The 25,508-nt window shown below is 45.3% G+C and overlaps 1 protein-coding gene across 8 annotated transcripts in view; it reads left to right on the top strand.

Moving 5' to 3' along the window:
* The window catches only part of RUBCNL (rubicon like autophagy enhancer), a 44,390-nt gene that overhangs the window by 2,278 nt on the left and 16,604 nt on the right, over positions 1-25,508 (top strand). For 2 of the 8 annotated variants that reach the window (XM_029936735.1, XM_029936728.1), the window contains exons 1-8: positions 10,663-11,008; positions 12,633-13,233; positions 16,729-16,811; positions 17,525-17,732; positions 22,357-22,458; positions 22,927-22,987; positions 23,569-23,701; positions 25,104-25,249. In XM_029936735.1, coding sequence (XP_029792595.1) covers positions 12,726-13,233; positions 16,729-16,811; positions 17,525-17,732; positions 22,357-22,458; positions 22,927-22,987; positions 23,569-23,701; positions 25,104-25,249 — 1,241 coding nt within the window. In that variant the 5' untranslated portion in view covers positions 10,663-11,008; positions 12,633-12,725. Of the gene's footprint in view, positions 1-311; positions 814-7,116; positions 7,348-7,745; positions 10,542-10,659; positions 11,009-12,632; positions 13,234-16,728; positions 16,812-17,524; positions 17,733-22,356; positions 22,459-22,926; positions 22,988-23,568; positions 23,702-25,103; positions 25,250-25,508 lie in introns of those variants that run through there. The other 6 variants (XM_029936733.1, XM_029936731.1, XM_029936730.1 and 3 more) reach the window with 6 other exon arrangements.

Here is a 25,508-nt window from a genome sequence, read left to right as displayed (position 1 = left end):
CACCTGGTGAGCGGGGGTGAGCGGGCCGGGGACGCGAGGGGCGCCGGAGGGGGAGCACGGCGGCAGGGCGAGGCTGCTGCAGGGGTGAGGTGGGGCGAGGGGGGCCGGGGCTGCTTGCGCGAGCCTGGGCGCACGCCGGGGCAGGGGCTGGGCAGTGCTGAGGCCCCTGGGCGAATGGAGGAAGGGGCTCCGCTGGCGGGGGAGGGGGGTACGGAATCGACCTGCAAAAGGGAGCAACCCGGTGCTCGCTTGGATCCGGAAGGCTCAGGAGCGGGACCTCGAGGCTCTTTGGCGCTGGGCGACGGTCAGTGAGCCCAAAGCCCGCGCCCTGCTTGGTCCCAGGCACCGTGCTCCTGCACGCGCTGGCTTTTTCGGTTCCCCAAAAGCGCGCACACAGATGGCGACGGCCCGCGGAGGACCCCCTCCCAACACACCCACACCTATGTTTGGATGTCTGGTGGCAAAAACCCATAAACTTTCTGCTACTTAACCGAGCTGGGTTGGAGCATGAGAGCGCGGCAGGTTGTGTGGTCCGAGCGCCCACTGAGAAGCCCCCCTGCCGGCCCTGCGGCGGCGGGGAAAGCGGAGTTGGTGCGCTTCCCCCCCACCCGCTCCAGCCTGCCTTTGGCTGCGCGCTGAGGCTCACCACCCGCTCCTGCCACACTGATGGTGTCTGCATGGAGAATGCGGAGAACCTCCAGAAGAGGCGTTATGTAGCCCGAATGGGAATCGAGACGACAAGGAAGGGGTCTATTCACGAACCGTGCTTACCTTGTTACTGCGGTGGAACTTGGAAGGATCTTTGAACTGGAGGTGGGTTGGGAAAGCTCAGAGGACTGAGGGTCCACAAACTTGGGTCCCATGGACTCTGTCCTAAAAGGCTGAATAGCAGTGGGGTTTGGGCAAAGTGAAGAACCTTGCTTGTGGGAGAAGTAAAAGGGTCCCTGCCCTACCTCACTGGACGGTTTGGAAGGTAACTGGCGGGAGAGTAGTGTTTTGAACAGTAGAAGTGTGGTTTCTATAAATCAAGATATCACCACATTGCTGCCCACACCTCCCTCCTGGCCGCCAGCAGACCCTTGTTTGGAGCAGAGGTGAGGTGCAAACTTTAGGGTAGTGCTGGCACTTTCCTGCATCCCTGTCCGGTAATGTCCCCGTGTGGCTGTTCCCCAGTGTGTTGTTCTGGTCCCTCTTCCCGGCACGCTGCGCATCAGTGTGACATTCGGGTACAGGAACTGTGCCTTCCTCCTCTTCTTTGGGGCCTAGGGAGATGCTAGGAAAGTTGATGAAAACTGGTCATGGCCTCCAGGGGTTAGATTTGATTTGAGATGCTCTTCCTGACTCTGAAAACATCGTTGGCTTTCTTGTTTTCTGACACAGGGCGAACTCTGCTGGAGCCAAGGGTAAACATGCAAGGATACGCATTTTAATTAGAACGGTCTTTAGAGGAAGATAGGCAGAGAGAGGTACGGAAAGAGTACATTCCTTGCTAACACATTTTCCCCACCTGTGGGAGGGCACACAAATAATAGCTGTGACAAATTTGAATAGTTTCCCTTGTTACTAAGTTTAGGTTCATATTTCTCATATGGAAAGAGTCACATGGTTGATTGTGTTACTGTTACAATTTAAGCAGTTCTTTTTAAATAAACTGTCTAGGCTTCCAGAGATTATAAACATGAGCGATACTAGTAGTGCCTGTGTATCATATTGTATGTTTTCTTTTTTTTTAATTTTTTAATGTTTATTTATTTTTGAGAGAAACCCGGCGTGAGTGGGGGAGGGGCAGAGAGACAGGGAGACACAGAATCAGAAACAGGCTCCAGGCTCTGAGCTGTCAGCATAGAACCTGATCCGGGGCTCAAACTCACAAACCGTCAAATCATGACCTGAGCTGAAGTCAGCCTCTTAACTGACTGAGTCACCCAGGTGCTCCTGTATGTTTTCTAAAGAGATAAGTAAGGTACACAAGTCAGTGTCACCAAGACCTCTGATTGTTTTTTCATTTTTATTTAAAAAAAATTTTTTTTTTCTTTTTTTTTGGAGGCAGAGAGAGACAGAGCAAAAGCAGGAAGGGGGAAGAGAGATGGGGAGACACAGAATCCAAAGCAGGCTCCAGGCTCTGAACTGTCAGCACAGAGCCTGACACGAGGATCGAACTCATAGACCCCAACATCATGACCTAAGCTGAAGTCGGAGGCTTAACCAACTGAGCCACCCAGGCACCCTAGTTTTTCATTTAATTAAAAGGACTTGAAAGATGACTCATTTACAAAGTTGAGAAATAAAACTAGGTCTCCTTAATTGTGCTTCATATACTGAACTGTACGTCTTTGTAAAATAACACTGATGGTGATGATAAAGCTAACTCTTTGGAATATTGTGTGCCGGACTGAGATATGCATGTTACTTACAATTCATTAAGTTCTCAAAGCAATCTGTAAAGAAACTGAAGCACAGAAGGGTTAAGTGCCTTGCCCAAGGTAACACAGCTAGTAAGTGAGGAATTTCACAGATTGGCATAACATTATATTTGATTGGGACTTTTTTTTCTGAATTTTTGCACCATGTTTTATCCCACACACACAGGCAGCAGGAGGGTGAGACTGGGGGCTCTGGAGCAAGTTTCCAGGGTCCCAGTGCTGAGCTTGTTGCCGCCTTGCTGTGTGGTCTTCACTTCCCTTCCTTTTCCTGGGCCTCAGTGTTCTCATCCACAAGATAGTAATAATAATCCTATATTGAATGAATGCCTTATTTCTCACTGGAACGCGAAGTGTGAGCTGTGAAAGGGAAATGCTGCCAGCAGGTAAAAGGAAGTTTCTTAGACAAGAGTTTTTGTCATCATTAACAATTGGCTGAAAAATGACGAAAGGCTGAGGTAATCTACACACTTAAATGGGATCTGCCCAACAACCAATGTCTGAAAATTACTTAAAAACATATTTTAGTTCAGGGGCACCTGGGTGGCTCAGTCGGTTAAGTGTCCAACTTCGGCTCGGGTCATGATCTCACAGCTAGTGAGTTCCAGCCCCTCGTCGGGCTCTGTGAGGACAGCTTCCCTCTCTCTCTGCCCCTCCCCTGCTTGTGCACGCATGCTCTCTCTGTCTCTCAAAAATAAATAAACACTAAAAAAAATTTTTTTAAATATTTTAGTTCTGTTCTTGGATCCTTAGTTTTCCATTTTATTGAAAGAGGTAAATGTAAATTAGAGGTCAAAGTTTTTGGGGCAGGTGACATTGAAAAGCACCAACAGGTGCTCTTCTCCAGTTGATTTCAGTTGATGAAGACTGAAGGGCGGTGTGGGTTTCTTAAAATCCTTACGTTCTTCTACATTCTTTTATTTGAACTGTTTGTAGTGGGTCAGTGTCCTGGAAATATGTAAAGTACCTCCCTATTCTCTCTCTCTTTGGAATTTGGGACGGCTATTTTAAATGCCGTAGGTCAGGAGACTTGAGCTTTAATTTATGCACATTTCAAGGGTGTTTTAAGCCGTCAGATCACTCGCTGGAACTGTCCTATGACATATATAAAATCTGTTATTTTTCTGTATTATTTTGTTCTAGTGACTCACTCTTAGTTCAAACTCTTGGTGTCTGTGGCGATTTGGGCCAAGGTCACTGACATTGCCAACAGCTACTTGGTGCTTGATAAGTTTTGGTATTCTGCAGAAATGTTTCAATCCATTGAGGTTTAAAGGTCTTTCCTTCATCCCTGTGCTTTTGTGGGTAAGAATGTAAACTTGGGCACAAGACTGCCTGAATGTGAAATGCTCCATTTATTGGCTGTGCTTCGGGTTCTCATCTGTAAAATGAAAATAGTGTTGTATCTACCTCATAGTTGTTAGAGGGATCAGGTGTGTGTGTGTGTGTGTGTGTGTAGAAAATCTAGAACAGTGCCAAGCACCTAGTAAATGTCATGTACGTGTTAGTTATGAACTGATGCCAATGGCTAAGAGAGTAGGTGAGTGCTCTGGAGAAAAAAAGTACGGCAGTAAATGAGGACAGTGTGCACCTTAGGGATGCAGCTTTGAAAAGGGTGATGAGGAAAGTCTCATTCCAAAGGGGAATTTGACTAAAGTTGGGGGTGCAGAAGACTATAGAGGAGTATAAGGGAAGGGTGCAGAAGGGAACAAAGGGGTAGGGATGTAGAAGTACTAGATACAGAGGTCAGTGAGATAACTCTGGGATATGTAGACAGATACTGCAAATGTTGAAGGTTTGTTTGTTTGTTTTTGTTTTTTAACTTTTACCTAGGGTGTTTGCTTATGGAAAATTTCAAACTTAAAAGCGGAGGGAAATAATACATATATCCTTCTTTCATTTTCAGCAATTATCAGCATGGCCAGTTGGTTTTGTCCATGTCCCCCACTGGCACTTCCCACTATATTATTCTAAAGCAAATGCGAGAGGGGCGCGAGGGGTGGGAGACCTCAGTCGGTTAAGCATCCATCCTCGGCTCAGGTCATGATCTTACTGTTGGTGAGTTTGAGCCCCATGTTGGGCTCTGTGCTAACACCTCTGAGCCTAGAGCCACTTCAGATTCTGTCTCCCTCTCTTTCTGCCCATCTCCTGCTCCCATTCCATGTCTCTCTCAAAAATAAACAAATATTTAAAACAATTTTAAAGCAGGGACACCTGGGTGGCTCTGTCGGTTAAGCATCTGACTTTGGCTCAGGTCATGATCTCACCGTTCGAGCCCCACATCAGGCTCTGTGCTGACAGAGCAGAGCTTAGAGCCTGTTTCAGATTCTGTGTCTCCCTCTCTGTCTCTGCTCCTACCCTGCTTGTGCTCTCTCTCTCTCTCTCAAAAATAAACATTAAAAAGTTAAAAAAAATAAAAAGCAGTTTAAAGCAAATGCAAGAAATTCTATCAGTTATTTCTAAATACGTCTGTATATATTTCTAAACTATAGACACTTAACCCTACATAACCACCATACTTACCTGTGTTGACTTGGTTTCCCATCTATGAACTGGGACCAGCAGAAGGTCCCTCACGGTGCTGGCTTAAAGATAAGGGCGGACGTGTGGCCTCTCAGTGTAGGGTCTGGTAGCCGGTGCCCAGTTACTGTTTGCCATCACACTGATGATGTGGTGCTTACCAGTTGTTGGTTTTGTTCTTTTTTCTCTTTTCTTTTTCTAGATAGTTCTCTTATGGCATTTTCACTTCTACTTCCTCTCTCTTCGCTGTACCTACTTTAGGCACATACATTCAGTATTCCTTTTATTTATTCTCTATTTCCCCTTTCACTTTTCAGTGCCTTAGTTTGCAACCTGACTTACAGCCTGCACGCCTTCGAGCCCCCTGCCCATGCACCCCAGCATTCTCCAGGCTTCCTAGGCCTTTTTTGAAGAGAGATGGGTACTTCCATTTCATTTTTTTTTTGAACAGCATTATTGAGATTGAGATAGAATTCACATAACATACAATGCACCCACTTACAGTGTGGTGATAATTCAGTAGCTTTAATATAATCACAGATATGTCTCATCACTGCCGTGGTTGATTTTAGACCATTTAGAACCTCAAAAAGATACCCTGTACCCTTTAGCTCTCACGTTTATGTTCTCATTCCCCCGCTCCCAGAACGACTCATCTATGTTCTGTCTGTATGGATTTGCCTATTCTGGACATTTCATAAAAATGCATCTATAAATATGAAATATCTCTTGTGACTGGTGATTTCACTTAGTATACTGTTTTCAGGGCTCATCCATGTTGCAGTGTGTGTTAGTACCTCACTTCTTTTTAAAAAATTATTTTAACATTTATTCAGTTTTTGAGAGACAAAGAGAGATGGTTTGAGGGGAGGAAGGACAGAGAGAGAGAGGGAGACACAGAATCTGAAGCAGGCTCTAGGCTCTGAGCTGCCAACACAGAGCCTGACTTGGGACTTGACCCCATGAACCGTGAGATCATGACTTGAGCCGAAGTCGAGTACTAAACCGACTGAGCCACCCAGGTGCCCCAGTACTTCTCTCCTTATTGTGGCTGAATAAAACCACAGTTTATGGCTATTCCACACTTAGTTTACCCATTCATCAGTTGATGGACATTTGGGTTATTTCCACCTTTTGGCTACTGTGAATAATTCTGCCATTAACATTTGTGTTCAAGTTCTTGTGTGAACATATGCTTTCATTCTCTTTGGTATGTACTCAGGCGTGGAATTGCTAGGTCAAATGGTAACTGTATGTTTAACCGTTGGAGGAACTGCCACACTGTTTTCCAATATGGCTCCCCATTTCTGTTTGCCCAAACATGGGAACCTTGCCATTGTTCAAGTGCAGGTACCTATCCTTTGGGTAAATTTTTGAATTAATAATATTTTTATAAGTCTTATTCAGTTATCTAATGTTTACATATAAGTAAGTTTTTATTTGTTATTGTTTTTTTATATAAAAGGTTTTAAGTAAAACATTATCTCAGAGGTGGTAGGTACACTTTAGGTTACAAGATGATTTATTGGAAAGCAAGAAACAAAATGCTATTTTCATGAATTTTTAAATTACATAATATATTAGAATAGCTGTGCCTATATAAGGTTTATAAATAGATTGTCCTATATTGGAGATGTATGTAAATAACTTTGTTTTCTACACAAATAGGTATAATCGTAACATTCTGGGCCCAATTGTTCTAAAGACATGGAATCCAATATTGGGGTGTGGTTCTTAATCCTTTGTTTTGTGACAGATTTAATAGGAAAGTTCTTACACTTACTTTGCTAATGAAATTGAAAATATCCCAACTTCAGCCCCAATGATATACATAAATATTAGTGGGAGGAGCTTTGGATCCGGTGTCAGACTTTTATTTTTTGTTCTACTGGTAATTACTAATGGTGAGGCTTCGGGCAAGTCCCCTAATGTTCTTTATTTCGGTTCCCAAGTTACCATAATAATGCCTGAGATATTTCACGAGTGGTATGTGTGACATACACAGTGACCACAGGAAGTTAGTCATTGGTGTATCTTGGGCAATCTTGCCGCTTTCTTAGGCAAATGGTTGCCTTTCCTTGATCTTTGCCTTTGTTGGGTCTTCCCCGGCTACCCTTGCCCCGCCCGTCTGTCATAATTGCTTTCTGTCCTTCCTCCGTGTTCTTCTGAGAGCAGACCTTCAAAGTTAAGGGTCATTGCCAAAGTTAAGTTGGGCAGGGAGGAGTCCATGTGATGCCATCCCGGCATCATTGCTGTATGCCATTGCGAGAGAGCACGGTTTCCTTCCTGGTTCTGACGGTGCTGGAACCCGGAGGTCAGCCTGTGCGCGGTGAAGATGCAGCTGTGTGAAGCCGGCGGTTTACTCTGCAGACCACGGTGTGCAGCTGCTTTACTGGGCATCTGAATGGTCTCTGTTTGATAAGTGATGGTTTGAGCCTCTCGACATCCTTGGGGGTCAGAGTTCGTTTAAAGGCAAAGCGAGAAGGGGAGTAGATACAGAAAGACGGGAAGAGGACTGCGGAGCGGTGTGAAGAGACAGCGGCCCTGCTGCCGGCTCACTGCAGTGCAGTCTTACTGCGCGTGCTCAGCAAGGCACCTTAAAATTGGCTTAAACAAATTTTACCTTTTACCCCAACCCTTGTTTGTGATTTCTAGTCTCTAACTTCCTTTATTCTCAGGACACAGTTGAGCGGAAATTTTAGGTTGTGGTCTCCAGTTTCTTCTGAAGGTTGACATCTGTTCTTGATATTCTTCCTTAGGCAACAGAAATAACCAACAGAACCATCTGTAGGTACTGTCTGTTTGTTCATTCATTCTTTGTATTCACACTCAATGAAAATTTTAATGAGTACCTATTATGTGCCCTTGTTTTAGATTCTGGGAACAAAGCAATGTCCAAAGTACAATTTTTTTTAAAAAAAGTTATCCTCCGAGATTTTCATTCTAGTGGGTGTTAGTGTTTGTGGTTAAGTCCAATGGGGACTGGTGCTAAGGAGTAAGAAGAAAACTAGAGGTGGGAAGCGGGGAGAGGACTTGCTGGCTGGGGCAGTTGCCATGACATAGGGTGGCCATGGAGGCCTCACTGAGAAGGTAACATTTAGGATGAGTCTTCAGTGCTCCTAATCATGTATTCAGTTGATAGTTGGTGCTGGGGCAGAGACAAATCTTCAATCTGAAATCTGACATGCTCGTGTCTCTTCATTGAGGCACTCTAGGATTGCTAGGGGTATTGGGAGCTAAACTGCTCATGTGCATCAAGATTCTGGCGGCTTATGGTCTAAAAGACGTTTATGAGGTCACCATAGAGGTCTTGGTGGCTCATGCCCAACTGAGCCATCCACCCCTTTTACAAAAGTTGCATCTTTGCAGTCAGTATCATAGATGCCCTCGTTCTGCAGTCACTGATGATAGAACCGCCGACTTTGATGGGCATAGACCCATCTAGAATGACTTGGCAGAGGGAGTCCAGGAGTCTCTCTTTTGTCTAGGACCTTGGCTGCTGCATTTATGGGAACTAGTAGTAATTTGGCCTGTGCTCACCCTCAATAGGAGAATTGCAGTAGAAATGATGGTAAGCTCTGCAGTTTGACTTATCTTCCTTTAAAATGTGTTTGGAAATTGGTTTTATCTTTGTACCTAAGCCTCTCTGATTCAGAGGACCCCATTTATGACAGCGGGATGCATTTTGGGAAGATGCCAACTGTTGCTTACCCCCCTACTACCTGCTGGCCATCGGCACTGAAATGTATGAATGGATAGGTTCAGTCACCATCTACCAGGATGTAAGCTACTGGAAGAAGCATGGACTTATTTTACTCTAGTGCTTCTGAAACAAAAACAGTGCCAGTCATGTAGTAGTTACTCAATAAATATTTGTTTAATTGAATGATCACCAAATGACAAGCAAGGTGACAATGAGCCAAAACACCATATGATGGTGTCTCATGAATTATCTCTTGCCCCAAAGATCAAGCAGTGGAGATGTGGACTCCTGGACCAGCACCAGCACTTTGTTTCTCACTGTGGCTCTCCCCTGTGTCACTCTCCCTCTCAGAGAGGCTCATGCTCCTTAGTGACTGTCCAGTCTGGCTTGTCATCCTTTCCCTGCCACTACTCAGCCTGTCCTAAGACATGGCTTTGAATCTCTAAGGGCGTATCCCAGCTCTAAAATGTTCTCATTTTATCACCTGGAAAAGCCAACACCTGCCGGTTATTTGTACAAAACAAGAACACCTTTCTAGAAGGAACTGGAGCAAGCACCACTTCTGAAAATTACTTTTTAAAAGGAAGTCTGTTTTTGCTCAGTGCCATTAAGTCAGTTCCATATCTGGGCAGCTCATAAATAACATCATTCTTTTTGAACCGTTGTCTTTAATCTGTTTGTAAAAACCACAGGGATCCCAGCCACTTGTCGTTGGTTTGAGGCTATGCATTTTCTTGTGTGATTTCACATCTGCCATCCTCTCCCCTACACAAGAACATCTATGACACATAGAGAATTGAGCACAGAATGACTCAGGTGGCTTCATTCTCTTGGAAATCCCGGTGTTATCATGAGCAATGGACTCAGTGAAAATTGGGAAAATTTAGTGAAAGAAATTTAACAAAAAGCAACATGAACAAAGTTGTTCCTTGCTTTATATTTTATAATTGTGAAAAACTAAAAATAAATTTCCGTCAGTAGTAAATTATGATCCTTTTATACTATAGAAAGTGGTAAGATAGTTAAGAGTGATATACACCCTCAAGAACTTGTTGAAGGAAAAAGAAGTTTCATCTAGATTTTGTCCACTGTGAGTTCACGTGTACAAAAGAGAAAACAAAACGCATCTTTTGATCTGACACGTGTATGTTAATTCATCGGGAAAGGTCTGGAAGGGATAAAGTGGTTACCAATGTCATTTCTGGAGCTGAGGCAGGATTGGCAGATTTGGTGCACGATGAGAGTGCTTCACTCACTCTAGGCTTCTGTGTTTTTGCCATTTTATAAAGACACAGTCATGGTTCCCACTTACAATTATGACACCCGGAATTATTGCAGAGGAAAAGATGTGTGACAAAGAGAAATTGGGGCACCAGGTGAGATTTGAGGTCTGGAGAAGGAAGACGAAGCACTTCAGATGAATTCTGACACTTGCCACCATATCCCGTAATATTTTGTGAGCAGTGATTTGGAGCTTATGCAGTATTGTGCAGTATTATGTGTATATCACGTATATAAATGTGTGTGTGTATATGTATATGTATGGGTATATATGGTATACACATAGTACTGTACAACACGTATACATATGTGACACACATGCATATATATGTTTGCATATATATGTATGTATATATACATCACTTCAAAAGACTTGACCTAGAATGGAAGGTCCCCAAATCAAGAAAACCCAAGGAATTGAGTACAGTTTTCACATGTACCTTCTTTTGGTGTATTTGTAAGCACTGAGCAGAATGTCATACCTTTAGGAAACATTGACTCACTTCTATCCTTGTATGAATAATTCTGTCCCAGTCACAGCACCGTTGTGTCAACCACAGAAGTCTTCTCTCTAGCTCACGAGGTTATTTCCACCAGTGGATTTGCTCCTTCAGTCCGTAAGTTTGTTGAGGTCCCATATGCAACCCTACAACCTGGCAGAGAACAGACAAGACCCCTGTTTTTGGGGAGCTTATAGGCGGGTGGGGGGGGCGCGGGGAATGAGGAGTGAAGGGGAGTGACAGCGAGGGGAGGAAAAAACATCAGGAAGTGAGACTAGTCAGATGAAGATTAAGCAAGGTGATGTGATAGGGAGTCACTGGGGAACTACTTGAAGAGAGGTAGTTAAGAAAGACTTCTTTGAGGAAGTAATTGATAAACCAGAGCATGCAAACAAGACAGGAAGGAGCCAGATGTATATGGTCAGTTTTTGGAAAGAGCGTTCGGGGCAGAGGAACTAGGACAGCAGCATTAGGGTGGGCAAGAGCTTGTAGGACTGAGTTTGGTGCGTGGCTGGGACTTATTGAGGGTGGACAGAGATAAGTGAGGTCTGCAGGACAAGATCATGTCATGCCTTAAGGATAAGGTAAGGATTTTGGATTTTCTTCCAGATTTGATGGGAAGCTGTTGGGGGGTGGATGGTGATTAGGGGAATGACATCTGATTTACACTTATTTTTTTTTAATATTTATTTTATTTTTGGGAGATCACAAGCAGGGGAGGGGCAGAGAGAGGGAGACAGAGGGTCTGAAGTGACCTCTGCTCTGACAGGCTGACAGCAGTGAGCCCCATGTGGGGACTCAAACTCACTCACTGAGCCGAAGCAACTGACTGAGCCACCCTGGTGCCCCGTGATTTACACTTATAAAAGATCTCTCTGCATACCTCTTGATTATAAGTTGGCCAGAGTTGAAGCAGGGAGACCCACTGGAAAGATGGGAGGAGGTCCAGGTGGGAAAAGATGGTGACTTAGATTAGGACGGTAGCTATAGATGTGAACTTGCTAATGGATTAAAGATGGAGAGCTAAGGAAAGATAGGATCAGAGAGGACTTCCCAATTTCGGGCTTTAGCAACTGGAAGGTATGGTTTTTGAGATGGGAAAACTAGGGAAGAGCAGATTTGGGTGAAATTAGGGTCTTTTTGGATGTGTCAGGTTACGGTGCCCCCTGGGTGAATATCAGATAGCAGTAAAATATGCTGGCCTATACTTCCAGGGGGGGCGGGAGGTCAGGCATAGGCATCCTGGTGGGAGCTATCTGGATACATAATGATGGTATTTAAAGCCCTGGAACTGGGGCACGTGGGTGGCTCAGTCAGTTAAGCGTCTGACTTTGACTCAGGTCACAATCTCATGGTTCATAAGTTCAAGTCCTGCCTCTGGTGAACGTGAGTCCTGCTTTCTCTTTCTCTTTCTCTCTCTCTCTTCCCCTAGTGGGATTCTCTCTCTCTCTCTCTCTCTCTCTCTCCCTCTTTCTTGGCCTGCTCTCACTTACGCCCTGTCTCTCAAAAAAAATACCTAAATAAATAAAGCCTTGTAGCCCTGTTTCCACTCTCCCTTTAAGCTAAGCTCCAGCCACTTCCATCTCCAGGCCTTGCTCTTGCTGACGTTGCTTGTGCCAGCCAAGGTTGCTTTGAGCCTCCCAGTGTGAAGGACACTGGGAGCAGTAGAAAGTCACATGCTGGGCCAGTGATTACGGGGACCAGAGTGCTTCTCTTTTATTATAAACTAAGTCACATAAAGCAAAGTTTTTAGTGCTATTAGTTGTCCTCAGTTTCACATGCCACTTGTCTACCTTGCAGAAATACAAAGAGACTAAATAAAAATAAGAACTGTGAAAATGTGCCGTTACTTCCAAATGGTATTCCCATTTAGGGTTGGACATTTAATCCTATTGGAAGAATGCATGACTGTCTTTCACTTTCATCTGTTTTATCTGCAGTATGCTTATATGCCTGTATCCGTGTATAAAAGCAGTCTTCACTTATCTTTATGCTTTGAAAACCCTTTCCTATCCTGATGTCACGCCTCATGTGTTTGTTGCCAGTTTTATCGCTGATTTTTTTGTATATTTCTTGTCAATCCAAGTGGATTTTACTGTATTGTACGGAGCGGAGTACAGACTTATTTTTTGTTTCTTCTCCCAAGATTTTGAAGTTACAAATATGACTGAGTTCTTATTTACCTTGAATGATTTTTGCTCGTTGCAGAAAAGCTCTCTGGACCTCCGCTGACCCCGTAGTGAGTTCAAGGCCCTAATCCAGTAGTACAACGGGAGTTCATACCACCCTGAGCCTGGAAAGATGGTGTCACAGTCTATGGGCCAGCAGGATTCTCCTGTGCACCCTTGGGAAGGGGTCAGCAACGACCCTGGCGACACTGATAATTCACCCAATCTCCTGGACCCTGAGCAGCCTCCTTGCAAATCAGATGTCAGGGTCATGAGGCACAGAGCTGCCTGGATCACCCCCCAGTGTGCGCAGCAACGGGTACAGGATTTGTCCCCTCCGGTGCCGAACGTGGGGGACAGTGGGAACCGCTTTAGAAAGGACGCTGTGTCTCCCCTGGGTTCTTCACTGTCGTCCCTTGGGGACTCCATGGAGGAGACGTCGCTGTCCAAGGGTCCTGCATACTCCGGTGACAAGAGCAGGGACTTCTCTTCTTCCTCAAACGAGGAGCAGGCAAGGCTCCCAGGACACTCTCTTCAGATGTCTGTGTTCACAAGCTCCAGGGTTTCGTCTGCCTCCTCATGTCCAGAAGCTGACAGTCCTTTTTTGAAGCCTTCCCACCTGACAGCTTCCACTGATAAAGGTAACTTCAGCGGGACTTGCCTCATTCTTTTGTACCCAGATTTTAATATCGCCCCCCCAAAACCAGAGACTGCCAGGGAGGCCGAAGCACGCATGCAAAAGCAAAGGGCTTTATTACGAATTTAGGCCCGGCCAGCCTAAACCCGGGCTCACAGACTTCAACAACACACTGGATCCACGGGGAGCGAGCCCCGAACATGGCGGGGCAGGGCCTTTTATGAGTTTGGGAAGGGGGAGTTACAGGAAATTGTGACACAGGTGCAGGGGTCCAATCATTATAGCATCACATCATTGACAGTAACTTTAACCAATTACAGAGTGGACCCAGGACCCTCACGTAGGGCGTGACTGGGACTCTCTTGTAGGGCATGACCAGTCTTAACCTCCATCTTTAGGCCCGCCCCCAGAAATGTTAATGGTGTTAGCTGGCCTTCAAGGTCAGAGGGGAAACCTGAATCAGACCTGCATCCTTAAAATTCCTGTCTGTTCACATGCAGGCTTTGCCTTGGTAGAAAGCCTGTCTTCCTCATGAGGGAAAAAGTCCCGGGTTCCCCTCTGATCGGAGGCCAGTGCATCAGCACATGTAATATTCTCCAGCCCAGCTACCTGGGTGCCTGGGTGGTCACAAGGGGTGAAGTCAAGTATTTCTGTTTTCCTTCCATAGCAAGGAAATGTCATCTTTGCTCAGCTTAGGGGGCAGTCCGTGCCAGCTGCCATCTTCGAGTGGTGTGTGCCTTCCAGAGGTTCCAGCTCAGGAAGTTGCCTGCAAGGGAAGAATTAGAAGTGCTCTCATCCAGTGTGGTGGTAGAGTGTGCTTCCAGACAGAGTGGGCTCCGCTTTACACTAGTAACTTTTCTAGATGAACTCACCTCACCGCCATTTACCTGGACAGGGTGTGACTAGAAACTAGTCAGATCTAAAAACAGTCATCACAATTTCCCCAGAGACTATACAAAACCTTTTTTTCCCCATTAAAACAAGGGCTCCCATTGCTATGAAGTAATGCACATATTCTTAAAATAAGAGACTGTATGCAGATGCCACTCGAGAGTCAGTACATTCCCTTATTGCTGTTGTAATTTGTGGCATTGTATTTTTTTAATGTTTGTTTAGTTTTTGAGAGAGAAACAAAGAGAGACAGAGTGTGAGTGGGGGACAGGCAGAGAGAGAGGGAGACACAGAATCCAAAGCAGGCTCCAGACACTGTCAGCATAGAGCCCGATGCAGGGCTTGAACTCACAGACCTCAAGATCATGACCGATGATGCTTAACCGACTGAGCCACCCAGGCACTCCAATGACATTCTAATTTTTTTTAAATAGTCATCATGTTATATTTGTGTTAATTTATATTTTTGTTAGAACCCTAGTTCAACTAGTGATGTTTTTTCTTTCCTAACAGTTTGAACTGCCGGCCACCTGTGTGTGTGGCTGTATGCATGTATGTACATAGGCGTTTATTTTCTTCTCACCAGCAAGAACCAGGCCTCCACCTTTCCTAAAATACGGGTTTATTTGCTGTATTGGAAACACTTTTGAAAAGTCAAAGATGACGAAGGTCTTTTAACATATTACTCATCCCTTAAGAATAGCAGATTTTGGACAGTCTTAAGATAGGTAATTTTGAAAGAAGGACCAGATTTGGGCAAAAATGATGCCTTCTACCAGAAGTGGTTTTGCAATTTAAAATTATCCTGTAGTTTGTCTTTCTCCCAGAAAGGACACAGGTACCCCAGCCCCTTTTGTCCAAAGACAATAGCCCCCAGAAATTCTCTAAACCTTTAAAACCTATCTTCAACTTGATAGGGGCATGCATCCCATGGGATTACAAAAAACCGGAAGTCCTGAGTCATCTGGTCTTTCTTTGCTGTGGGACGGTATTGCAGAGAGCAGGCATTTGCCACTAAGACACAGGATTTTTCCCGATGACTGCTGCATCACAAGGACAGCAGGATGCTTTTCCTTTTCTAGATAACGTGCTAGAGGAAGACCCTCCCCCACCCCAGCCGGGAAGCATTTCTTGAGGCCGGAAGAAACAATCCCACAGTTCCTTTTTTCCTTGCATAAGATTTACACGTTTACAGAGCACATTCACATGCCTTATCTCCTCTAATCTCCTAAGAGATAATTATCCAGTTTAAGGCAGGAGGACATTTCAGGGCAGAGGCACAACCAGCGGTAGAGAGAGAGCTGGGACTGGACTCCACACTGTCTGACTCTTCTCTGACCTTTTGCTTCTATACTCAGGGTCCAAACACTGACCTGCAGGCCAAATCCAGCCAGCCTCCTGATTTTACAAAGCTCTGTTGATGTTGCTGATGGCTGCTTCCTCACTCCGAGGGCGAGGGCAGCAGAACAGCGTAGTTGCACCAGGCAGCTCTCAGATCCTGCAGTATTTACTCCCCAGTCCTCCACAGAAAATGCTTTCCCACCTGATGGATCCTGATGCTAAGAGAGTCTGCGTCCTTCATGGAGCAGTCACTCTCTTGATTAAGAGGCGAGGGATTAGGCAATCGCTCGCATCTCCAACTGTCCCCCTGAGAGCTGTCTGGCCATCGAGACCCCTGTAGCATTTAGTTCTGAGTTAGCAGGTTGGGACAGCTGAGTTCCTGGGGCTCTCACAGAAGGGTTTGCCTTAAATGCTGCAGGAAGGAATCACGTGACAGGAGTCATTTCGTTTTGATGGTGTTCACTGCCAGTAATGGAGTGGCTTCAGGGAGCAGAATGGATGAGTCAGCGGGGTATACCCTCTGCGGTTTCTTCTTGTCATTGGTTTGGGGAAAGACCGTTTTAGAGAAGCAGTGCTGGCCTTTTTCAGATAGATTTTGTCTCCGTAAACAAGAAGTTTGGGGTCCTTTGCAGTGCATGGGAGAAGGGATCCCATAAGTGTTAGGGCCCTGCTTCTAGACTGTTCCTTCTCACCCTTCTCTACCTCTTTTAGAGACTTTCCATGATCGCCTCGTCTTTCCACCCTCTCCCCACCTCCCTGGTCTCCTCCGTTCCAGTGGCTCTCCCATCCCTCGTCTGAGGATCCCTGCCTAGTTGCTCCAAGAGGCTCTTGTGGAAACGACCCCCGTAAAGGCAGTACCTGCAAAGTCTACTCCCAGAAGGCTCTATTGTCTTAGGCACCTATTTTATTCTACAACTCTGTTAATTTTTTAAAAACAGATTTTAGGGGCGCCTGGGTGGCTCGGTTGGTTAAGCGTCCAGCTTCAGTTCAGATCATGATCTCACGGCCTATGAGTTCGAGCCCTGCCTCAGGCTCTGTGCTGACAGTTCAGAGCCTGGAACCTGCTTCCGATTCTGTGCCTCTCTCTCACTCTGCCCCTCTCCTGCTCACACTCTGTCTCTCTCTCTCTCTCTCTCTTAAGAATAAATTTTTTTTTAAAAATTAAAAATAAATTAAAAAAAATAAATAAAAACAGGTTTTAAAGACCACTGCCTAGAATTGTTTTTGTTTTCTTTGAATGTCTTTTTCTGTTTTTAATAACTTGCAGGTGCTGTTCCAGTCGGCAGAAGAGCCAATTCTTTGAATTCCTTCTCCCCAGAAGCGTTCTTGCTCCCCGTCGATGTAGAAAAGGTGAACACATTTTTTCTTTTATAAAAAAAAAAAAAAAAACCACAGAGTGTAAATCCCTAAGATAGTATTGTTCTGATTTAAATCTGGAAGCTTCACTTGATGAAGCAAGGCAAATAGGTTTCATTTCAGCCTTTGATTAGCAGAGGCCGCCAGGAGCTAAGAAGGGTTCTGAGGCGGCTGCTGGGCTCAGCTGGGAAGTTTTCCATGATGGATGCGTGATGCCTACCATTGAGCCATCATCCTCCTAGGGTTTTATATCGCAGTGAATTCAACCTGGGTTGTCTGTGGGTCGCAATGGGCTACATTTGATGTGTCTGGAAGATATGGGCTATACCCCATGTGATAACTCACTTACATGAACATTAAAATTTTTTTTAATGTGTGTTCATTTTTGAGAGAGAGAGAGAGAGACAGAGTGTGTACAGGGGAGGGCCAGAGAGAGAGGGAGACACAGAATCAGAAGCAGGCTCCAGGCTCTGAGCTGTCAGCACAGAGTCCCATGCAGGGCTCGAACTGAAGGACTGTGAGATCATGACCTGAGCCAAAATGGGACACCTCACCGACTGAGCCACCCAGGCGCCCCTTAAACAAACATTTATATTCCTATACCTTAACTCTCCTTAAATACAGCTTCTTGATTCTCAAGTTAATACGCCCTCAATGAAGAACAGGTGATGATGCTTGCAACTTAACTGATAATTATTTTTCTGCAGGAAAATGCGCACTTTTATGTAGCGGACATGATGATCGCTGCAATGGAGGAAATAAAGTGTATCATGCTCAGTCAACAGCACACACAAAGCTGGAGTGCAGAAGCCAGCACACAGCTCCAGAATGATCAAGCTGACCCCGAAACGGCCTCGTATATGAGCATAAAGCGAGAATCTGGGTCTTCTAATTCTTCTGACAGTGGCTATGAAGGCAAGTTGGGCAAATCAGAGCAACTTTGTGTTGTGTTCACAACTTACATCTCTTTTCCCGTCACATCGAGAAGAATATCTTCAAATCCTTTGTCTAAACCTTCCTGGATAACCGTTATCCTCACCATTTTTGCCATTTGGGCTCCACATCTATGTTCATGCTCCCCTCTGTCGTTAAATCGAGGTGGTGTTTTTTCTGGGACTCCATCCTCCTTTGTGTTTGGCAGTGGCTGCTGGCTTCCCTCTGGCTGTTTTCTGCCACGTGGCATTTCCCCAGCTCTTCTCACACATTGGTTCTTGTTCTAAGTACACCTCTTTCCTTCATTTGACAAACTGGGAGTCCGCGGTCCTGGGTGGTTAGAATCAACAAGCAACAAGGTACACCCCTTCCCTCAAAGGACACCCCTGTGGGAGCTGGAGAGACACGGAGGACTCTGTGTGGGGTCACCCGGCAGGGGCCCCCCTGCAGCGGCCCGAGAAGCGTGCCTTGCTGTGGGAGTCCTTCCTGGAGAGGAGGGTCCCTGAGCTGGGAAATGATTTTCCTACCACTTCCTAAATGGCAGTCCTGCTTTAGTCCTAGATTCTTTCTCTATATTCACATCCTGGGAGACGTTGTCTACTGCGGTATCTTCCCGTGATCCTCCCTTGCTAGCTCCCCAATCTGTGTTTCCGTCCCGTCCTTCTCTGACAAGTGTTCGTTCCATACTGCTGGGACCTGTTTAGCTGGTTGGCGGGTAACTAAACTAACTTAACACGTCTAAACTAGTTATCTATCTATTCCTCCCTCACAACCCCTTTCCTTTCAAAAAAAAAAAAAAAATCCCTTTCCTCCTGATTTCCTTAACTTTAGCATCTGAATCAGGAGCCTTAAAGCAAGCAGGGAGGCTCACTCCAGGCAATGCTATGTAGCACAACGCCCAGCGCAAAATCCATCACAATGAACTGCTGCTGAATGCACTGCCGAGCTCTGAGTGAAAGGGAATTTTTTTTTCAAGGATACAGAGCATCCTCACTGAACCCAGTGGTGGGAAACACAGAACGACCAACGTGGCGGGTCGGTCTTTTCTGGGGCCGTGTGGCCTTGTATCACGTTGTGCAGTTTACTTGGTTCTCCTCCTCCTGCAGCATCTGGTTTCGGCTCTGCAGCCAGCTCTGTGGTCTTCCTGACTGCCGGCTGGGGCTTCACTGCTTAGCCCGGCCTTGCAGGAATCCAAGGCCACCTTCGCAGGGAAGAGCGCGTGCGGGGGTGGGCTCTGAGTGGCTGTCCCAAGTGGTCAGCCATTCTGGCCAGGGGAGGAGGGAATGTGATTTGGACCATCATCCCCTCTGCTCATGGAGAGAGAAAAAAATCATTCCTATCTCAGCAACTCTTGTCCTTAATCTTTGATTCTTTCTTCTTCTTTGTCCCCGTGTCCCTGCCCTGTTTCTAGTGAGCGGATCAGCCGTGACTTCCGGATAATCATGCCATCCCCTTGAATAGTTTCCTATTCCTGCCTTTGACCTGGACCATCTCCGCAGCCTGTAGCCAGTCATTTGATAGGAAGTGCAGTTAGGTGCTCAAAGCATGTTGGCTGCCTTTAATTTTCTCTCTGCTCGCAGCTTCTTTCCCCTCATCGAATCCCACACACACGTCTGGATTCCTAAGACAACTTCTACTCCTCTAAAATGGCCTGCTGACTTTGTGCCACGTTTTATCCTGGGATTTTTAACCTCGTGGGATGCAGCTTCTCCGTGCCTTTCGGACAGGCATCTCGTAGCATTTCCTGTGGGCTTCAGTAATCCTGGGCTGTCAAACTTGACAGTGAACATGTCTCCCGCGCTCCTGCTTCCTTTGCTTTGTCTAGGCTCTTCTAGAATGCTCGTTCCCAGGAACTTCATGTTGGTTCTTTCATCCCTCCCATCCTTTGAAAGCAGCCTCCTGCCACCAGCACTGTCACGGGCTCCCAGATTTGCATCACAGGGCAGGGCCACCATTCATGTGGAATCCAACATAAGTTGTGTTCCAGAATGTTCTATAATTGTCCATGTGCATGCCTCAGTCCCTCCTGGAATTGTGCAATGTGGAGCCCTGCCTTCTTAAAGCCCATGGCACAAAATGTGTTTTCTTACTGTTATGTGTATCAGTGTCTCAACTCCTTATGAGGTTTTAAACTCCTTGTTGGATAAGTATTTGTCTCATTGGAATTTGCCTTCAGGATAGTGCCTTCCTCAAAATAGGCATTCTAAAAATATTTGTTGAATGATCGTGTGGAAGCTGTCTAGCTCAATTTTTTTAAATGTGAATATAAATATGTTAAATGAAATTTTAAACATTTCTACCACCCCCAGTAAAAATAGGCATCTTTTATTAAGTATCTCTCCTGTGACCTTTACAGTGGGAGATGCCACTCGGTTGAGGTAGGTCATTATTCTTCAAGTTATGGGTTGGTCTTGAGAGTCCAGCTTTGGCTTAGGTCATGATCTCACACATGTGAGTTCGAGCCCTGTGTCGGGCTCTGCGCTGATAGCTCAGAGCCTGGAGTCTGCTTTGAAGTCTCCCTCCCTTGCTCTCTGCCCTTCCCCTACTCTTTCTCTCTCTCAAAATAAATAAACACAATTTAAAAATTTAAACAAACAGAAGAATAGAAAGTATCTGTGCTCACTTCATCTAGAGTGAGCAATGCTTCCTGGAACTTTTCATTTTATTTTTAAAAGTGAGACACTTTTGTGTTTGTACTAAGTTGCAGTATTAATGTATGTTACTGTGGATCATGGTCAAAACAGTGTAGGGCAACACAGAGAGTTGGGGGAAGTTACCCCTGTTTTACCCAGAAGGAAACCAGAGTCAAGAAGTTGATTGTCCACAGTCATGTAACTAGGACGGGTGTGCAGTTTTAAACCCTGGCCAGTTCCCTGCAAAGCCCACTCACATAGCCTCTGCATAACCTGTGCGCTAGAATATTTCCCCAAACAACTTTTTAGGGAACTTTTGTTCCCTAAACAATAGATACCCACACATTTCTCTATGTTTTTCTCTTACATTTATTCAAGTAAATACAGTTTTGTGGCGATTATTACTCCTATTAATGTAATTCTATTAATAATATGACTATATTAACAGTATTTCATATACAGCTTTCCATGTTGCTGTAGTTTTCACATTTTTCCATGATGGTATTTCTTGAGTTAATAACATGATTTATAAAATCAGTGCACTGTTATTTGGCATTTAGGTAGCTTTCAATATTTTACTATTTTAAATGGACTGCAAATAGCTCCTTTATGATCAAAGTCTGCATTTTTCACTTTGAATTTTTTAAGTGTTTATTTATGCTCAAGAGAGAGAGAGAAAGAGAGAGAGAGAGAAAGAGAGAGGGGCAGAGAGACAGGGAGACACAGAATCTGAAGCAGGTTCCAGGCTCCAACCTGTCAGCACAGAGCCAGACACGGAGCTCCAACTCAGGAACCATGAGATCATGACCTGAGCTGAAGTAGGACGCTTAACCGACTGAGCCACCCAGGTGCCCCATTGTTTTGCTTTTTGATGACACTCTTAGGATAATACCCCAGACTAGCATTCAGGATAGAAAAGCATGGACGTATTTGTGGTAGTTTCCTATAGTTGCTGTAACAAGATACCACAAGTAGCGAGGGGAGCTTAAAACAACACAAGCTGTGTCATCTCATGGTTTTGAAGGCCAGAACTTCAGCACTGAAGTTGTTGAAAGGCTTGGTTCCTCCTGGAGGCTCAGAGGGAGAACCCCTTCCCTGCCGCTTCCGGCTTCTGGTGGTTGCTGGTGGTCCTTGACCTTCCTCGGCTTATGCAGAAGACACAGCACTGCAGTCTGTGCCTCTGTCTCCACCTGGCCGTCTCCCTGTTTAGCAATGTCTGTATCCAAATTTCCCTCGTTTTGTTAACACCAGTCACATTGGATTTAGAGCTCACCCTAATCCACTGAACGTGATCACATCTGCAAAGACCCTACTTCCAAATAAGGTCCCATTCACACGTTCTGGATGGATATGTATCTTGGCGGGGGGGTGGGGGGGGACACGCTTTGACCCAGCACAACTTTTATGTCACTTATACTTTTTGTGTCACTGTGAAGCTGATTTTTGCCCTCGCTCATTTTTTTGAAACTTGGTAGATGGAAAATTTCAAACACATAAAAGTAGGCAGCTCACTCTTATGAACCCCTCATCATATATACTCATCAGTCTGCTTTCCTGAGTCACAGTGAGTGCAAGAACAACACAAAAATAGCTCCTTGCATTTTTTAATTCTTTTTTTTTTAATGTTTATTCATTTTTGAGAGAGAGAGAGAGAGAGAACAAGCAGGAGAGAAGGAGAGACAGAGGAAGACATAGAATCTGAAGCAGGCTCCAGGCTCTGAGCTGTCAGCACAGAGCCCAATGCAGGGTTCGAACTCATGGACCTCGAGATCATGACCTGAGCCGAAGTCAGATGCTCAACCAACTGAACCATCCAGGCGCCCCTGCGTTTTTTAACTCTTAAAGCTAGATTTTTGAACTCTTTAACCTCTTGGCCCATTTTATTCCCCAGTTTCTAGTTCATTGGATATGACAGGTTGTGCAGTTTTTCTTTTTCTTCTTGTCCGTGAAACTTTCTTCACTTCTTTTTCTAGGCTGTGCTATGTTACAAGGCAGCCCAGTGGCTGAGACCCCCACTTCCTGTGACGTGCTCAAAGAAGACTGTAAATGTGACTTCGATGACTTTGTTGTCGTAGGTACGGTTTGGAAATTCACCAGCTAAGACTTGGTACCTCCCTCCCCCCACACGTGTGGACATGCATCACATGTGATATCACGTGATAGTGGCTTTCAGAGAAACTTCTCTCAAGATCCAATTGTGTCCCTTATTTAAAAAAAAATATATGTCCTTATTTCGGATGTCTTGATAATCAAGCTGTCATCTCACCTGTAAACTGAATGCAAAAGCAGATACTCAGTACAGTCTGGATCTGGCCCCTCAGTTACGTTTTGGTGGAATCCCAGGAGAGTATATTCCAAAATCCCATCTCCGGTCATTAGCTGTAGTCTCATGATAGAAACCCAGAGAGCCTGAAGTATGGAGATGCTGAATAACTAGTTCTTTCTGAGATGCAGGGATTTATTTTTGTGTTCTTATAAAATTGTGTATGAACAAGTGAAACAGACGGAAGGACTTTACCACCCATTCTTTTATTTTCTTGCAGAACTCGGTACGTGTAACAATCTCACAGAAACCTGTGGGTGCTCCTGCAGCTCCTCTAAGAGGTATCTGTCTTCCGTGTCCCCTTGCACCTCAGCTCCTGGGCCATTACCTCTGAGGCACAAGGACCGTCAAGCCTCTGACGTCTTGGACCAAGTTCAGCTAGTTCCAATGACGGGGATTAGTAATTAGCAATGAAACAAGCACCACTCAAGTTTCTATAGAGCTTTCTATAGTTTTTATTTAATAGTGTTTGTAAGACTTTGATATACATTCTCCTTGAATCAGGCTGATTAGGGTTTTTAACCCCATTTTATAGATGCGGAAACTGAGGCTCAGACCTAATGTGCCTCAGGACATTAATGCTATTAAATAGCAGAGGTAGGACTTGAACTCAGGTCTTCAGACTCCAAACCCAGTGCTCTTTTTATGACATTTCCTTGTCTTGGTACTCTCAATAAATAAAAGCTTCTGTGAGCATGGAGGAATTGCATTGAGTAAGACATCCAATGGGTGTAGATGCATGGTCTCTCACGTGACCCCTCTTTTGAGTTTTTAGAGTGGGAAGGATAGTTGACAACACGAAGACCCTTGACATACTCCTTATGAATATAGTTTTCCACTTTTTGCATCTTTTACCTTTCAGTGTCACTTATGAGCCAGATTTCAATTCTGCTGAGCGAATAGCCAAAGAGTTGTACCGAGTATTCCGGAAGTGCTGGATGTTGTCAGAGCTTGATCATCAGCCAGCAGGGGCTCCGAGTGCAGCTGGCTCAGTGGTAAGTACCAGAATTAGTTGGCCTTGAATTGAAAGTTGCTCACTTCTCGTGTTGGCTGCCGTTCACTTCAGACATTTATGTGTCCCCTTATATGGTGGCCGGGTGTTGCAGGGACACTTGAAATAAAGGATGAATCTGACACTTATGGAGTGTTTCTTGTGCACCAGGGAATTCAGCATTTCACATTTTTCATCCTCCTGAGTATCCTATGAGGTAGGTGCTGTTGTTCTGTTTATTGAAAGTGTTCGTTCCAGCAGCTCAGCAGGGCTGGAGGAGCAGGGGTCATGCCCAGCCTGGCCCCCTGTGGAAGACCCTGACGTCTGACGGCATGCCGCCCACTGCGGGGAGAGCTTTGTGGCAAAGCTAAAGTAGGGGTAGGAAAAAAGGCACTTTGGGCGTGCAGAGGAGGCAGTGTTTGCTTTACCAGGGGCTTGGGAAGACCAGTTGGAGATCTCAGAACTGGAGAAGGGTGGCAGGTAGAAACACGTGGAAGGACATTCTTGGTATAGGGCGGCTGGAGCAGAAGTGACAGGAGTGCACGCTGTCTTAGTTGAGCAGGGTGGCTTGGTGTGGCTGGATAACGTATTTGTGTGTATCAGTGTTTGTGCTGGGGGGGGCTCTCGATCTCCCTGGGAAATGAGGTTTGAAGGACGTGATCAAATTTGGGGGAATGTAGAATGCTAATTTAACAAGTTTGCATTTTATTTATTATTTTTTAAATAATTTTTTAAGTTTCTTGATTTATTTTGAGAGTGTGCACAGTTGCATGCACAAGCAGGGGAGGGACAGACAGAGAGAGAGGGAGACACAGAATCCGAAGCGGGCTCTAGGCTCCGAGCTGTCAGCACAGAGCCCAAAGCGGGGCTTAAACTCACAAACCGTGAGATCATGACCTGAGCGAGTCTGACACTTAACCGACTGAGCCACCCAGGCGCCCCAACAAGTTTGCATTGTAAATGCCAAGAGGAAACTTGAGTGGTTCAGAGGGGAGCCACTGGACATTTTTAAGTAGGGAAATGGTCTTAAAAGAGCTGTTTCTGGGGAAGTCTGACAACAGCTGGGGTTCTGGTTGGCAGCAAGCGTCAGCCTGGTGACTCAGAGGGGTAAGGCTTCTGTGCATAACAGCATTCCGGGTCACAATGACCTACTTCCAGTAATTCGAGGTCTGGAAACGAACGAACTACTGAAAATACGAGGGAAAGTGATCTCAGCTGGGCGGTGTTTCAAGCAAGTCTGCAGATGGCTTTTGATACAGGGAGGGCTCCTTTCGTTCAGTTGAAAGCAGTTTTAATTTTTCACGGCAAATTTTAATGCTGGAAACACACATGAATGTTCTCCTTATTTCAGTTCCTGGAATAACGCTTGTTCAAGTTGGTCTGAAACCCTCTTCTGTGTTATGTAGGTTGTGAATGAAGAGCGGGTCCGGAAAGATTTTGAATCCAGTGTGGACGTAGTTCAGGAGATTAAATTTAAGTCGAGGATCAGAGGGCCTGAAGACTGGGAGCCCCCTAGATTTCAGATCATATTCAGCGTTCACCCACCACTCAAGTAAGTCCAGGTGCAGCGTGGGCCTCCAGTCCAGGTAACACAGTCGTCACACTCCCACCTCTTCGTGGAAGTAGGGGAAGGGGGAAAAATAACACAAGGGACAAAGGAAAATTTGTTGTAGGAATAGGAAAGTTGGGCATATTTTTCTGAGTTAGCTTCCTAGCACTCTGTTTATCATGGATTTTGGGGGACTCTGTGAGTTTGACTAGTTGAAAATTCAACCACATCCTTAATTATGTACATTACCTAGCACTTAAAA

This window comes from Suricata suricatta, chromosome 4, assembly GCF_006229205.1.
Source record: "Suricata suricatta isolate VVHF042 chromosome 4, meerkat_22Aug2017_6uvM2_HiC, whole genome shotgun sequence".
NCBI classification, from domain to species: domain Eukaryota; kingdom Metazoa; phylum Chordata; class Mammalia; order Carnivora; family Herpestidae; genus Suricata; species Suricata suricatta.
Note: the sequence above shows the minus strand (reverse complement) of the source record. Positions and strands in the feature narration are given on the sequence as shown.